This window comes from Ascidia mentula, chromosome 7, assembly GCF_947561715.1.
Source record: "Ascidia mentula chromosome 7, kaAscMent1.1, whole genome shotgun sequence".
NCBI lineage: Eukaryota > Metazoa > Chordata > Ascidiacea > Phlebobranchia > Ascidiidae > Ascidia > Ascidia mentula.
In genome coordinates, this window is record NC_138572.1 from 3571222 (window position 1) to 3586916 (window position 15695).

General features: G+C 41.4%; 3 protein-coding genes and 1 pseudogene across 3 annotated transcripts in view; all 4 read left to right on the forward strand.

Moving 5' to 3' along the window:
* Positions 1–15695, forward strand: part of LOC145908288 (uncharacterized) — a 52913-nt gene that overhangs the window by 13703 nt on the left and 23515 nt on the right. The window contains exons 15-18 of the mRNA XM_082995538.1: positions 35–163; positions 257–391; positions 1279–1404; positions 1518–1637. Of these exons, the coding sequence (XP_082851664.1) occupies positions 35–163; positions 257–391; positions 1279–1404; positions 1518–1637 (510 nt within the window). The remainder of the gene's footprint in view (positions 1–34; positions 164–256; positions 392–1278; positions 1405–1517; positions 1638–15695) is intronic.
* LOC145908295 (uncharacterized) lies at positions 3057–4582 on the forward strand (annotated as a pseudogene).
* On the forward strand, positions 5393–8037 carry LOC145908292 (uncharacterized). Its single transcript, XM_082995541.1, has 9 exons — positions 5393–5684; positions 5777–5902; positions 6020–6139; positions 6197–6322; positions 6386–6511; positions 6584–6712; positions 6768–6893; positions 6973–7092; positions 7432–8037. Exons 1-9 carry the CDS (start codon positions 5534–5536, stop codon positions 7536–7538), a joined length of 1131 nt encoding a protein of 376 aa, XP_082851667.1. The 5' UTR covers positions 5393–5533; the 3' UTR covers positions 7539–8037.
* LOC145908289 (uncharacterized) lies at positions 8884–14907 on the forward strand. Its single transcript, XM_082995539.1, has 14 exons — positions 8884–9017; positions 9119–9262; positions 9542–9736; positions 10019–10153; positions 10232–10354; positions 10613–10692; positions 10763–10979; positions 11178–11315; positions 11854–11936; positions 12001–12217; positions 12656–13470; positions 13529–13754; positions 14083–14553; positions 14621–14907. The coding sequence occupies exons 1-14, from the start codon at positions 8924–8926 to the stop codon at positions 14842–14844; spliced, it is 3162 nt and encodes a 1053-aa protein (XP_082851665.1). The 5' UTR covers positions 8884–8923; the 3' UTR covers positions 14845–14907.

Here is a 15695-nt window from a genome sequence, read left to right on the forward strand (position 1 = left end):
ATTGCAGTAAGTCAGTTACGTTGTTTTGTCACAGATATTGATGAATGTCCAACCGGTGTCAATACTCACACATGCGATGGAAATGCAACTTGCACAAACACAATTGGAAACTTTACGTGCACTTGTAACTCTGGTTTTACTGGTGATGGTTGCACGTGCGCAGGTGATTATCGTTAAAAAAGCCTCTTGTTTTTGAAGCGGCACAGCTGGAAACTTTCCAGCATTAACTAAAAACTCACAGTTGCCATTTTTGCAGAAATTGATGAGTGCGTAGCCTTTGGCCGTGATTGCGGTGCAAACGGAACATGTGTGAACTCAGTTGGAAGTTATTTCTGTACCTGCGACACTGGTAACGTTGCGAATGGAACAACAGACCCGATCGTTTGTGTTGGTAAGATATATTACTACGCAAAATTAATGTGCGAAGTGATACGTTTTTTGAGAGATGAAAATTTGCAGTCAAGCTGTCCTAACTATGTTCAGCCTCAGTTAAAATCCCTTTAACATTCGTTTGTAATAGTTGTAGTGTTACGTGACGCCTAAAAAACTGCTTGGCAACTATGGAAAACACGATTTTTTTGGATAAAATTAACTCTTAGGGTAAATAGTTTCAATAGCTGCTGGAAGCTAACACAGCTGGAAGTTATTCGTGCAATTGTAACACCGGTTACGATGCGAATGGAATAACAGACCCTATCGTGTGTGTTGGTAAGATATGTTTACGCAAAACTAATATTTGAAGTGAATTTTTGGGGGAAATGAAAACTTGCAGATAAGGATGTAACTGTATATGTTTATTAATCGGAATTGCTCTTCTGGCACTTACTTTTTAAAGTGTTTATTTGAAACCAACGTTTCGTGAAGCATCACTGTTGACATTACCCTGAAGAAGTCTCGCCGGATGGCAGACGAAACGTTGCTTTCAAATAAACACTTTAGAAACTAAGTGCCAGAAGAGCAATTCCGATTAATTAGTATGCCTGGCAACAAAAATAGAGTATATATATGTTCAGCCTTTGTTAAACTCCCTCTAATGTATATTTGTAATAATTATGGTATTACGTTACGTTCAAAACTGCTTTGCAAATAATATCGATAAAAATACAGATGTGTAGAATATAAATATGTTTTTAGGGGATAAAGGAAACTCTTAAGTTAAGTGGTTTTATTCTCCATCGTATTGTTAGTCATTCACCTCATCGTTGGATATACTCGTTATCGTAATGTTATTCTTTATATTATCTTCTCTTTCCCTTTCATTTAGTCTGTATATTGCAGATGAGAATGAGTGCGTTACTGGTAGTCACACTTGTGACCCTACTGCTGGGATGTGCACCAACACAGTTGGAAGCTTCACGTGCGCTTGCAACACGGGCTTTACCGGAGATGGAATGATATGCAATGGTAAACGTGCACATCTGTTGCTCAAGCAAAAAGATAATTTCTAGGATTTTTTCTAGGAAAAAAACTTTGTTCCTGTAATCATTTTCTTTATCGTTACATTTCTCGCACTGCAGATATTGATGAATGCACTGGGGCCCACAGTTGCCATGCCAACGCCACATGTAGCAACTCTGTTGGGAGTTTTTCGTGTAGTTGCAACAGTGGGTTTACAGGCAACGGAACATTTTGCATGCGTAAGTATCTTTTTGTAATCAAGAAAAAAATTAACGGAAAAAATAATATCTGTGTCGCGCAGCCGTAGAAGCTAAAACATCAACGTCATCTAGTATGCAAATTGTCGTCCTGATCAACAGTGACGAAGTTAATCGTGCTGTCTTGTTCTGTTTTAATGCAAAGTTTGTGTTAACATAAACCAGCAAAAATTATTTTGCTGTTTAGCGTCAACATTTTACTACGACTATCGGGCGGTTTTTACCGTCCCCAATGCGGTATCGGATCCAACAAGCACCATCGGGAGTACGGTAAGATACGCTGGATAAACAACTTTTCCTCAGTGTTGCTTATTTTTTTGCTTCAGATTGTCGCATTCATCGGCGAAATTCAAACTGCAACTTCTCTGAGTTACACATCAGTAACAGCAACAGTTGAGCGATTGACGAGCGGTGCTTCTTCGGAAATCATCGTGTTGTTGTCGTTTAATGAAACTATAGATTCAAGAGACGACTTCACAGCCCGGTTAATAGCTCACACTGTTTCTTCTCAAACAATCAATGGTGGCACGCCCACTGCAAACGGTAAGAAATTTCATGACGAAGTCCGTATTATCGATGGACGTAGAAATTCGTTGTTTAGCTTAAATTTAGGTGAAATTCGTTTTTTTGTAAGTAAACAACAGAAAAGGAAACTATTGGTTATTAACTTAGTTATTAACACGAAATTCTTCAGAAAGCAATAAAGATAATTTTAATCAATACAGTATTAATGACAAAAAAAATAAGTGTAAGTATAAGAATAAGGCACTTTTTAAGCTAATTGGTATCTTTTTAGATTACGACGAATGTGCGACCAACTACGGAAATTGTTCCACGGCTGCCACTTGTACAAACACCAATGGTGCCTTCAATTGTGCATGTAACATTTCATATACTGATGTCTCCACCAACGGCGCAAATGGAATAGTTTGTGGTTAGTAGGTCTGCAGTTTCATGCCTCACTGTTTTAGTTGCACGGTACAAGGCATTGGTCTTGGCCAGGTCTCCTATAAACACGGAAATCATATAAGTCGAAACATGATATTTTGTTCCGGTAATAGAGTTTTGTTACCAATATTAAGATTAGTAGACCTACTTTTATTCGAATGGAATAATACTGATGCGACGCTTTGAAGAAACAAAGCAGAAATCTAATAGCCTTTTTGCCTGTAAGCACAACCACTCCCATGCAATAGGAAAGTTTTCGCTGCCGCTAAAGTTGTGACACTGTGGCAACCGAACTGCATTGAAGCGTGCTATTGCCTTTTTCTCGTGTCGCGGTTGCTACGTTATATACTCGTGTTTTTTGTGTTGCTCGCTCTTCTGACTCTTCACGACTCTAGTAATAAAGCATCATCCGCTTTACTGGTGCCGAGGCTCCAAAAACGTTATTTAGAGGTCATGGAGACGGAACACGCTGTCGCACTTAGCTGCCCACGTTCTGGCCAACCCAGCCACGTGTTTGGTTGCAACAAGCTTAGGCGCAGTTTGCGCTAAAGAAGATCACAGCAGATCAAACGAAACACTTTCATGTGACTTCGGCCTTGGAGGAGGCCACAGCAGCGCGATTTATTGACTTGCTTGAACGACCGCCTGTCGAAAACAAGTTTGAAGCCATTCGAAGACGCTTGCTGCAATCATGTGCTCCCCACAAGAACGTGCAGCCCGTCTCCTGAACATACCACCGTTGGGTGACAAGAAACCGTCGGTTTTTATGGACGAAATGCTGGCCTTGCTATTTGACCACCACGCTTGCTTTCTTTTTCATCACTTATTCCTGCAGCACATTCCGGGAAATACTGGGGTGGTTTTGGCCCGTGAAGATACTGCAAATCCGCGGCAGCTTGCCCAACGGGCGGACTTATTATGGCTTTCTCGCAAGAACAGCGCGGAATTTGCTGTCAGCAAGGAGAAACGCACTCGGTCAGCTCCACGCCGCACTGCGAAGCCCTCCAGCATATACTTTTATCACAGGCGCGCGCCAATGCTGCCCGCCGTGCTCTTATCAGGGAAACAACAACGCCGGTTGCCTGAAATGGCTGGGGCCACCGACGACTCCTTAAGTCTGTTCTTCCTTTGGGACAAAGTTTCCGGCCGCAACTTTTTGGTTGATACTAGTGCTGAAGTCAGCGCACTTCCACTGGTTTCCAACGTCGCACTATACCGAAGGGTTCCGTTCTCAAGACCGCTAATGGAAGCTCCATAGCCACTTACAGCTACAGAGCTGTTCAACTTCACATCCCCTCTGGTGTTTACAAATGGAAGTTCGTGTTGGCCGATGTCTTATGCCCACTGCTCGGTGCTGACTTTCTCCGCGCTAATCGCCTGCTTGTCGACATTGACAGAAAACGTTTTGTTCACTCAGAGGTGTTCGCGAGCTACCCCTTGAAAACGTCTCTACACCAACCGCCTCAACTTCGCACTCTCAATTCCGTGCTTTGCCCCTATACGAGAAGTTGCTGGAGAAGTTTCCAAAGGTAAAAACATCTAGATTTTGTGATTTCTTGCCCAAACACGGTGTTCAGCACCACATTGTAACTGATGGACGCCCTGTGCATTGCCGAGTCAGGCGCCTCTCGCCTGCAAAGTTAGTGTTGGCTAAAGCCGAGTTTTAAAAGATAGTGTGCCGATCAGTCAGCCCCTGGGCATCCACTCTCCACATGGTGGAAAAACCATTCGGTGGTTTGCGCCCTTGCGGCGTCTTAACGACGCCATACAGGCCGATCAATATTCAATACCGCATATCCATGATTTCACCGCGCGTCTCGCGGTTTGTTCCTTCTTTTCAAAGGCTTGGTACGTGGCCTTATCACCAGGGTTCTATAACTGAAGCCGCCATTCCGAAGACGTCTGTAATCACGCCATTCGGCCTGTTGAGGCTTCTTCGAATCCCGTTTGGATTGAAGAATGCGGCTCAAACTTTCCAAAGGCTGATGGACTCCATTTGTCAAGGTTTGGATTTTCTTTATGTCTATCTGGACGACATTCTTGTCCAAGTCCAACACATGCAGCCCACATGGAACATTTCGAGCAGCTTTCGGACCACGATCTCGTCGTCAACTTAAACATCGAGTTTATTGGACATTTCGTCGACCAATGCGGCATCAATAAACCGCTCCTCTGTGCCGGCAACCATCAACGGTTCACAAGGGTTTTCAGGGATGGTCAATTTCTACCACAGGTTCGTGCCCAATATTACCGATATTATGAAACCGCTCTATGGTGCTTTAATCGGCAAACCTAAACAACTGGTGTGGTCGGTCGACCTGCAGAAGGCCAAAGACGCTCTTCCAATGCTACGCTTTTGCATCATTTAAGCCTGCATCGCACTCTCGACAGATTCCTCTGCGAACGCTGTCAGAACAATTTTCCGAAGGTCATTGTGCCCCTCTTGCTTTTTCTGCCGTCAGTTGAGAAAGCCGGAAACGAAGTACAGCGCCTTTGACCGCGAGCTTCTTGCGCTGCACCTGGCCATTAGGCATTTCCGCTATTTTCTGGAAGGGCGCAAGTTTACTGCGCACACCGACTACAAGCCCCTTACTTTCGCATTCAAGAAGGCTGCTGACCCTTGGTCTGCTCGCCAGCAACGTCAAGTTTCTTCTATTTCAGGGTTCACTACCGATGTCCGGCACATTAGCGGCAAGTCGAATGCTGTCGCGGACGCCAGCGCGCCAAGGTTCAGCAGCACGTTCTTGCCGAGTACAGCCCTCCGACAGCTCATTTTCAACACATAAACATCGACATCGTTGGTCCTCTTTCACCTTGTCGAGGTCAAAGGTTTTTTTTAACTGTGGTCGACCGCTTCACCCGAAGTTTTGGCAAGCAAACATCAAATACAAAACCACAATAGAAAGATTTCTGACCATCTATTTACGTCTATGACATTGCGGCGAACGAACAGTATGACTCGGGTAAACCCGATACTTCCAAACGAAAACACTGCGCAATTTCCTGCGCTCACAACCCCGCCGCAGGTGTCACTAGTATCGGTGAAACGTGCACGATTATATCCCTGGTTACAAATATCAGGTAACTTTAAAGTATCTGTGTGGACAGTTGAACTCATTTTAGGAATCAACCGTAAAATTTTACTCAATTTTCAGGCCATAATTATTTTGCAGATAAGGATGAGTGTGCAACTGACACTCACACCTGCCACGCCACCAGAGCCATTTGTACTAATACCATAGGCAGTTTCACTTGCTCTTGCAACACCGGGTTCACTGGAGACGGAGTGACATGCAACGGTAAAATAACCAAAAATGTTGAAACTATTCACCAGGGCATCATGCATACAGCAAATTTGTTGATGGGATACAACATACATATAAGATCAATACTTACATATTGAGCATGTTACTCAGATATTGATGAGTGCACGAACACCAACAATTGTCACTCGAATGGAACCTGCACTAATACAGATGGTAGTTTCTCTTGTGCTTGCGACAGTGGTTTTAGTGGGGATGGAGTAACTTGCATTGGTCAGTCCAACGGCAAAACCCTAACTTCGTCAATTTATTGACAAAGATTTGTTTTAGAAATCGATGAATGTACGAACCCACAAGTCTGTGGATCGGAGACTTTTAATTGCACCAACTTACAAGGAACCTACACTTGTGAATGTAATGTTGGGTACAGCCTGTCTTCTGCTTTGATATGCGAAGGTAATCTTCCCTTTCAATTCGATTCACCTACTATAACTTTACCAAGAAACCGAACTTTAACAGATGTAAACGAATGTGAAAGTCCTACGTTGAACAATTGTGATACCAACGCTGATTGCAGCAACGTCTTGGGAAGTTTTAATTGCACATGTGGAAGTAGCTACACCGGGAATGGTACTTATTGTGAAGGTAAATTAAATCAGCATCATTTATTATTGCTCCTGCCTCCTCCAGCCCTAAGTTTGATTGCTTGCTTTTGAGATGTGGACGAATGCGCAACCAGCAACGCGATCTGCGGTCCACAGACTTACAACTGTACGAATGCGCCAGGTTCCTATACATGTGCTTGTAACGCTGGGTACCAACTGTCTGGAAACCTAATGTGTGAAAGTAAGAAACTGTGTCGATTTTACAACGTAGACATTCAAAGTGCCAAATTTCATAGACATTAATGAGTGCGGAGTTGCGACGCTCAACGACTGTCACGCGAACGCAACTTGCACAGACTCGGCAGGCAACTTTGACTGCGTTTGCAAGACTGGATACACTGGCGATGGAACTGCGTGCGACGGTGTGTATAGTGAAACACATGCTAAGGTTACAACTATCCAGTACAATTGCACTAAATAGTGACAATCCATTGTTTGCAGATATTAATGAATGTCTTCTACTGTTAACTTGTGACGTAAATGCCGAGTGCGTGAATTCGGACGGATCTTTTTCCTGCTCCTGCAACATTGGCTTTACAGGGAATGGAAATACGTGTCAAGGTAAACACTAGGAACCTTTGTTGGTGGATAGGTTCAAGTTTTTCGAAAATGATGATGTAGCAATATTATCATAAAATACGTATCTTTCAGGTAGAGACACGTAAATTGCATGGCAATTGACAATAAACAGATAAAAGCCTGAGCCAAAAACCACGAGTAGTTTTTTCTTTGGTGCGGACGGTAAAGTCTTAAATATGTTCTAACAAACGCAAATGCAAAATAAAAGTTGCATTACAGAAGATTTGAATCCTTGTGTTTTACTGGAACATTGCTTGACAAATACAGGAATCCTCTGAGGAAGATCCAAAAATTTTGCTATTACTTCCAATTGTGTTTTAGCATCACCTTCAAGTGCAATTTCTTCTACACATCTGGCCACATGGAATAAGATTGTTTTCGCAATGATACTTGTGGGAACCATGATTGAACTCACATCTCTTGCATAGAAGTATTTCTGCCACCGCATTGATGTGATGAAGTGCTGTACATTATATAAACTATATGCTATTATATCATATAAAACGCGACGCAAGTTTACAATATAAACTCATGCTACACAAACCGCAACATCAAAGGTTGCCAGGTATTTTGGGGTGAAGTGATAAAATCAATCTCTCGACTTTAACCTTTGAACTAAATTTGTGAAACCAATTTTGATTGCAAAACTTCCTTTGGAACACAACCTCGGTTTTACAAATCTTTACAATAAACAGTAAAGCCCACGTAACTGCTAAGAAATTCATTTTTTCAGACGCTTCACCGCATTTAGGATTGTAGTTACAATCGGAACGTCTGAAAAATAACTTTTAGCTGTTACATGGGCCTAACTGTTTGTTTTAAAACTTCCTTGTTTAGCATTTCGTGCAGCCTTACAGTTACATTTTATCAATCGTCGCGGAAATTACCGTACTGTAGTTTTCACAGTCGTGTGATCTATCGTATATTGTACAGGGTTAATACAGATTTAGATCATCGTCAGTCGAAAAGTTTTTCTTTGGTTAGATCGGTTGCCTAGCAATCAAACTGCTTAAGGTTGCTCACCAAAAAATGAGCGGATCAAAATTTCTTAACGATATACTTATATATGAAAGTCTCTGAAATTGCATTCCTTCACTTCAGACAAGGCAGCATTGTTTCATGCAATCGCATGATTGGCAGTATCGCCCCACTGCGCAGGTCCTTACTTGGCGATTGCAACAATCGTATCGAGATCACTAGGTCTCTGGAAGTACAATGGGCTTTTTCCGTTGATGCTTTCGTTGTTTATCTGTGCAACACGCTATGTCTCACAGGCTAAAGTGGCCGATATGCCTACGCGAATCAGACTGGATATTGCAACATAACAATAACTTGTTAATACTAATAGGTTCCACGGTCGCGTTACAAACATCTATGTTGATTCGAAGTTTCGAACAACAACGAGGAAATAACTATCATAATAGTCGTATTGCCGAGAGCACAATCATTGTTTTTTGTGGGCAGTACCCACGTACACGCCCCCACTAACGATGTATTTTGAAAACATTACACTGGCGGTGGTTAGAAAGAGGTTGGATCATTCCAGTTGAGAGAAATATCACTTCATAACTGTCAGTAGTGGCAGAGTTCAAAACATACGGTTTATGTACTCAGTTATTTACATTTAATATAGGGATATCTTCCAAATGTAGGCAAAGAATCGATTAGTTGAGTGGCAGAAATGTTTTTTCACGACGCAGCCAAAGCGCTTTTCAGTTAGATTTTGCGCCATGATAGAGAACATAAGGATGACACGGACTACAAAAAATCGGCTACTTTTTAACATTTATAGGAAGCCAGGAGATATTTAAGGATGGGATTAAAGAAGAGCGCCATCACGAATATGAGGTGCTTTTTTCTTCTCGTACTTATTGTGTATGGATCTTGCCAAGGCGACCCCAATGCATGTGAGTAACTTTGGTTTCTAATCTACTGTTTGTTGACTTTTTGTTGACTTAAGAGCTGCAATTCGTATTTACATTATTTATAATATACTGTCGGTTTGCAGTCATTGCTATTTACAACGAAACATCGTCATCTGTAGATCCACTTAACGGCGAAACGGTATTTACATTCACCGGCGTTGGTGTTCAAGCTTACAACAACTTGACTGTCGCGAGAAACATGTTAGCTCTTGCCACCAATTATCCAGGTGAGAAAATTGATGCATTTTGCTTCACGACCCATATGCCAAGTAGAAAACCTAATCTGGATTCTTGCGTAGAATAACCTGGGTTCAAACCCGGTCGGGTCCAAACAACAAAAATAACTTTGAATAATATTGTTCTGTAGATAATATAGAGTCCGGAGTTGACGCAGTTCTGCAATACGCTTTTTTAGAAATTTAAGTAGTTGGTGTAGTAATTTAAATAAGGATTTACAATCATATAGTCGCAATCCAACAAGCCATCAAATATCTCTTGTTGCACAGTCCCCGTCAACACAGCATGTGCGTACGCCAGTAGCAGCGGGCTTGTCACTCCACCTTGTGATCCAGTCGCAACTTGCTCGGAAGTTGAGCAGTCCATAATACAATGTGCTTGTCCGACTGGTTACACAGATGCAAGCACCAATACATCTTATTCCGGATTCACAGTAATCGTGCCCACCGGATTAGCCTGTAATGGTAAGAGAAGATCTTTCAAAGTAAATAATAGAAACTGTTTAATTGTACATGAACAACATGTATTGATGAAAGCTAAATTTATTGATAGTAAAGGTTTTAGATGAGTCGTCGACGATTCTCAGTGTTGTTGGTAAAAATTTTTCGTAAAGCCGAAGCAATATGTTCTTGTGTTCATTACCTCTGGGCATTTCAAAATTCGTTAGTATGGCAATGACATTTTCGTTTTCTAATATTTCATTTTTAAATGTTTTTCCGGTTGTTTATGTGCTTTACTCCCTACAGATATCGACGAATGTGCTAGGAATTCAACCGTTTGTGGACCTCAAACGGCCAGTTGTACCAACACTATAGGTTCCTATAGTTGTGTATGCAATACTGGGTTTTCCCTTTCAACATCAGCACCCCTTGTGTGCGAAGGTAATAAATTCTGAAGTCATTGGTAAACTGCGGACTTTGCATAATTTCCGCTTCATTGTCCTATTTTCTTCGTTGCAGACATTGACGAATGCACTTCTGGGACCCACATTTGCCATTCCAACGCCACATGCAGCAACTCTTTTGGGAGTTTTTCGTGCGGTTGCAACACCGGGTTTACAGGCAACGGAACATTTTGCATGCGTAAGTGCAATTTTGCAAGAATACATCTGAACATAAAACAATGCGGGAAAATACTACTAGACACAAAAATGTCACAGGCCATCAATAATTCTCAGGTCGTATCTAAATTTATTTAAGTCAAAACACTACACCAGGCATTAGTTGCATAGTTCTACCCTTTACATTGATTTCCTGTACGGCTGCAAGGAGTGTTTGAAGGAAATTAATCGCTTCGATTTTGTTCGACGAATAAACCAACAGTAATCTTTTGTTGTCTAGCGTCACTTCACTACAACTATCGGGCGGTGGTTTCTGTGCCCAATGCGGTATCGGATCCAGCGAGCACCATCGAGAGTACGGTAAGATACGCCGGTTTGGAACTAAAATAAACAAATTATTCTTAACGTTACGAGTTGACTGTTGTTTCAGATTGTCGCATTCATCGACGAAATTCAATCTGCAACTTCTCTGAGTTATACATCAGTAACAGCAACAGTTGAGCGATTGACGAGCGGCGCTTCATCGGAAATTATCGTGTTGTTGTCGTTTAATGAAACTTCACATTTGAGAGACGACTTTACAACCTTGTTGGTGGCCCACACTGCTTCTTCTCAAAATATTAATGGTGGCACGCCCACTGCCGCAGGTAAGAAAATTCATGGCGAAGTCCGTATTGGTCATTGGACATAACATTCTCTTTTTAGATGTTGGGTTAATAAGAACTCACTAAATGGTAATTATTAGTTATTAACTTAGTTATTAACACAAGATTCTGGCAATAGATTTAAGTTTTTAATACATTAATACGACTAAAAAACATAAAAGTTAAGTGACTACGGTATAGATTACGACGAATGTGCGACCAACTACGGAAATTGTTCGACGGCTGCCATTTGCACAAACTCCAACGGTACCTTCAATTGTGTCTGTAACAGTTCGTATGCTGACGTTTCCACCAACGGCGGAAGCGGAAAAAAATGTCGTAAGTAGGCCTGCAGTTTCATACGTCATTGTTTTAGTTGCACGGGAACAAGTCATTGGTCTTGGTCAGGTCTCGTATAAACACAAAAATCATATAAGTTGGAACATGATATTTTGTTACGGTACAACAGTTTTCATTCGAATGTTAAATACTGATTCGAAGCTTTAATAAAGAACCATGGCAAAATTCAAACCGCCTTGTTATGCCTATGAGCACAGCCACTTCCATACGATCACATTTAAACTTATAGGAAAGATTTCGCTGGCGCTAAATGTTAAAAATATGTGAGAAAAGTTTGAGCTAGCAAAATCAAATGCCAAACACAAATGGAAAGGTTTCTGACCATCTATTTACGCTTATCACATTGCGACGAACGCACTGTTTGACTCAGGTAAACCCGAAAAATCCAAACGAAAACAGTGCGCAATTTCTCTGCGCTCACAGCTTGGGCGCATGGACTTTCATCGCGTATTTTGTACAATCACGCCCGCATGTTACAATTACTTCCAACTCCAGTGGATAATTTCTTGTCCCACAGTTTCAACAACTATCTTAGACTATCGAACTTTGTTCACTGTCCAAGCTGCAGTGACGGAAACAGCAGCCATGATCGAGTCTACGGTGAGATGTGTTAGACAGCATGAAAAGTGTACCGTTTTTTAAAGCTAAAATCTTCTTTCATTAGGTGTCATCATTGATTGAAGATATTCAATTAACAACATCTTTTTCTTACACCTCCATGAGCGTTAGAGTTGAACGAATAAATGTAAACGACACTGTAACGGAAATCATTGCCTTCCTTACTATCAATGGAAGCTCACACTCGGCTGATGACTTGACCACGTTTTTGGAAACTCATTCGTCTCCTCAAACGATAAACGGCGGCGTTCCAAAAGCTGGCGGTAAGGATTAGATCTTCAGCTCGGTATATTTAGTGGTATAACCACCAAACAAAAACAGGTTTGTTCTTACATTCATGCAACTCAAAACAGAGGGATCAGGTAAACAAAAAAACAAAAAACTGAAAAGTGACAAGTTAAGTTCCCTCAAAAATCATTCTGAAATTTTCGTGAACTTCCCATTCAAGAGGCGATAGACCTGCTGATGGCCAACACTGCTTTTAATCAAATGATTAATTCTGCACGCGCGGTGCAGAAAGTAACATAAACTAAACGCGAAAAATAGACAATAGTGCCTTTGTTTACAAACACAGATACAAAAGAACTAATTCAAGCTGCGTTTATCGATAAAGGTTATTGCCAAGGGAAAATAAGAAACAGGAAGTTCTATTTTGTAAAATAAACAACAACCCTATGTAATCATATTGATTTAAATTTCAGATTTCAACGAATGTCTAACCAACTATGGAAATTGTTCGACGGCAGCCACTTGTACAAACTCCAATGGTACCTTCAGCTGTACCTGCAAAAAATCTTATGTTGACCACTCTACAAGTGGAGTGAACGGCACAATTTGTGTGCAATATCCCGACACTGACTTTGAAAATTTGAAAATTGCATCGCAGCAACTTGATCCAGACAACACAGACGACCTTCGAAGCATTGAAAATTTGCTAGAAACTATATCACGTTCTGTCCTCGAAAACAATGTAACGAAATACGACTTTGAAAATTCACAATTGCACATTCAAGTCGTCAATGTGAACAACGAAACAAACGTTGAACTAAATTTAAAGCTGGGAAGTTCTCGAATCGAAATTACAATGCAAGCATCTGGCTCCCTTAAAATCGTAACTGCGGTATATGTGCTACGTTCAAACAAAACCGCTGTTGTGATCGGTTCCTCAGACAGTGATGGCGGCAAAACACGATTTGTATCCCCGGAAAATGCTAGCTTTATTTCTATAGTAGGTTGGAACGCTGATAGCTTGTCCACGAACCGAACACAACCTCAAGCAGAGCAACTTCCTGGCAAAACAAGCTTTGTTGTACCTTCCACAACACAACACTCCATTTGCAAAGATCTTTACCCAGTTTGCATGTTTTTTAATCAAACAATGGATAGATATTCTAACCAAGGCTGTGGCACGGCGACAGATAAGGTTACTGGTGAGGTAACGTGCCAGTGCAACCACCTGACACTTTTTACCGTTCTTCTGGCGGTTAAATCTACGTCAATACCCCATGGTGTGAAGGTAACTGATAAAATAACATACCTCTAGCAGTACTCATCTGTATTATGTTTGTGACCAGATAACGTCTTACGTCACAGAGACAGCTTCCGTTGTATTTTTAATACTTACTCTTGCTGTTCTTCTCCGATACAAACGAGGTGTCGACAGAACTGCAGTACAAATTAACTTATCAGCTGCACTTCTGTGCTTACATATTGTCAACCTTTTACACGAAGTCGTCGTTACGCACGAAACAGCCTGCACTGCATTTACAATTGCAAATCACTATCTACTACTATCAGCAGGTAAAATGATTTTGTATTTTGTATGAATGGATAAAGTAGTGTCACGTCGGGGTCACCATTAATGCGTTGTACTGCTTTATTGCATTGTCAAAGTTAAGACTAACTCAACGAGTCCACGCAACACCAACAAAAGAGAAACGCGGCGAAAAAAGGCAATTAATCCGCTTCGTTACAATGCGGTAAAGTGAGCGCTACAATATACCAAAAGATCAAACACCAGCCTCAATGGAAGCAACTAAATCCACAATGTTGTGCTTAGAATGAGCTGTCAGCTTTGAATATACTCAAACCCACGTACCATAAGTCTATGACACTTTTTTAATTACAGGAGCGTGGCTTCTTGTGGAAGGCGTGCGACTCTTTATGGCGACGACCAACCCTCTTGAATTTAAGTTTCAAAACTCAGCAAAACGACTAAAGATATTTGCAGTAATCGGTTGGGGTGTTCCTGCAGTCATCGTTTTCCTCTCCGCCGTTGTGGGAATATCCAAAGGCGTCTACATGAAAACCAAACCATGTTACGAACTGTTTGTCAAATATCAACATGGGAAAGCAACGTCAAAATACGACAAATGTTGGCTGGATCCAACTACTCCAATCATGTATTGTGCAGTTATTGCTCCACTTGTTCTTGTCCTTCTAATCAACCTTTTTATCGTTGGAAAAGCCACTCGTATAATGGCCAGGTCAAAACAAATGCAGAACAGGGAAGATGTTGTTAACATGCGCAGAGCCGCAAAATCTTTCTTCATTCTCTTTTTCATGCTTGGAGGAACCTGGACTTTAGGATTTTTCACAGGTAATTCCCAACAGATACTAGTATGGCATTACTTTGGTACGAAACGAAATTATCCGTTGTTTCACAGGAGTGGACAACGCAGATACGAGCGAAGTGTTCATGTATCTTCACACCTTGGTAAACGGGCTACAGGGCGTGGGCGTCTTCCTGCTATATTGCGTCATGGATGGTTCGATCAGACTAACATGCGTAAAATCAACTGACAACAGCATCGAGTTACGAACGGCCACCACAACTGCAACTGAGGAAACAAGCCGCATTAACCCTAAAGCAAAACCTTTGACAAACTAGATTTCTCTGCGTCAAGGCACTCTTATTTTGTATGGGCCGATTTGATTGGTGTATCCTTTTGTGTGTTTCGGATGATTTGCCTGAGTCAACGTTTCCGATTGTTTTTGTGCACAATCCTAGCAAAATGTAATCAAGAATAAAATACATGCACGAAACAACAAAATCAACCACAAACTGCAACTACGTCAAGTTACAAACCAGGACACTTTGACAGGCTATGGATCGCGCCCCTGTATCGCAGCAATATATGTTCTTACCAATAATACAGTATTTTATGTGATACTATGTCACAGTCAGACGCTTGAAAGTTCTGTAACTGCGATAGGAAAGTATTTCAAAAAAAAAATTAAAGCAAACTTCTTCACATGGAAGCAATTTAGTCAGGCATCTCAATGAAATCACCGAAGCGTGTCACTAACGCCGCACCAAGTGAAGCATGACAGAAGTGGAACCAGTAGATAAGTTTTCATCCAAATCACCCATAACCATACCTCTATTTTTTAGAAAAAAGTTGTTACCATGATCCATACGGCTTGCATCCGTGACTTAAACGTTTCGTGTGATGTAAGTGAAGTTGCAGCGTGAAACCACAATACCACCGATAATGTTATGATGTACGTTTGGCAAACAGTTCTTTGAGAGGTATTCATAATATGTATTTCGCGTTCATCAGGTAAACAGAACCATTACGTAGAAACATCGTGCAATCAGTCCTGGAGAAACATTAAAAATTTTGTTAAAATGAGCAGGAAGTTTGCGTCACAAAACATGTGACCCTGAATAACCCCGTCGATATGACCTTACTTGTGTCGGATACGTAATAGGGGTGTAACCTGTCTACCGAGAGTATT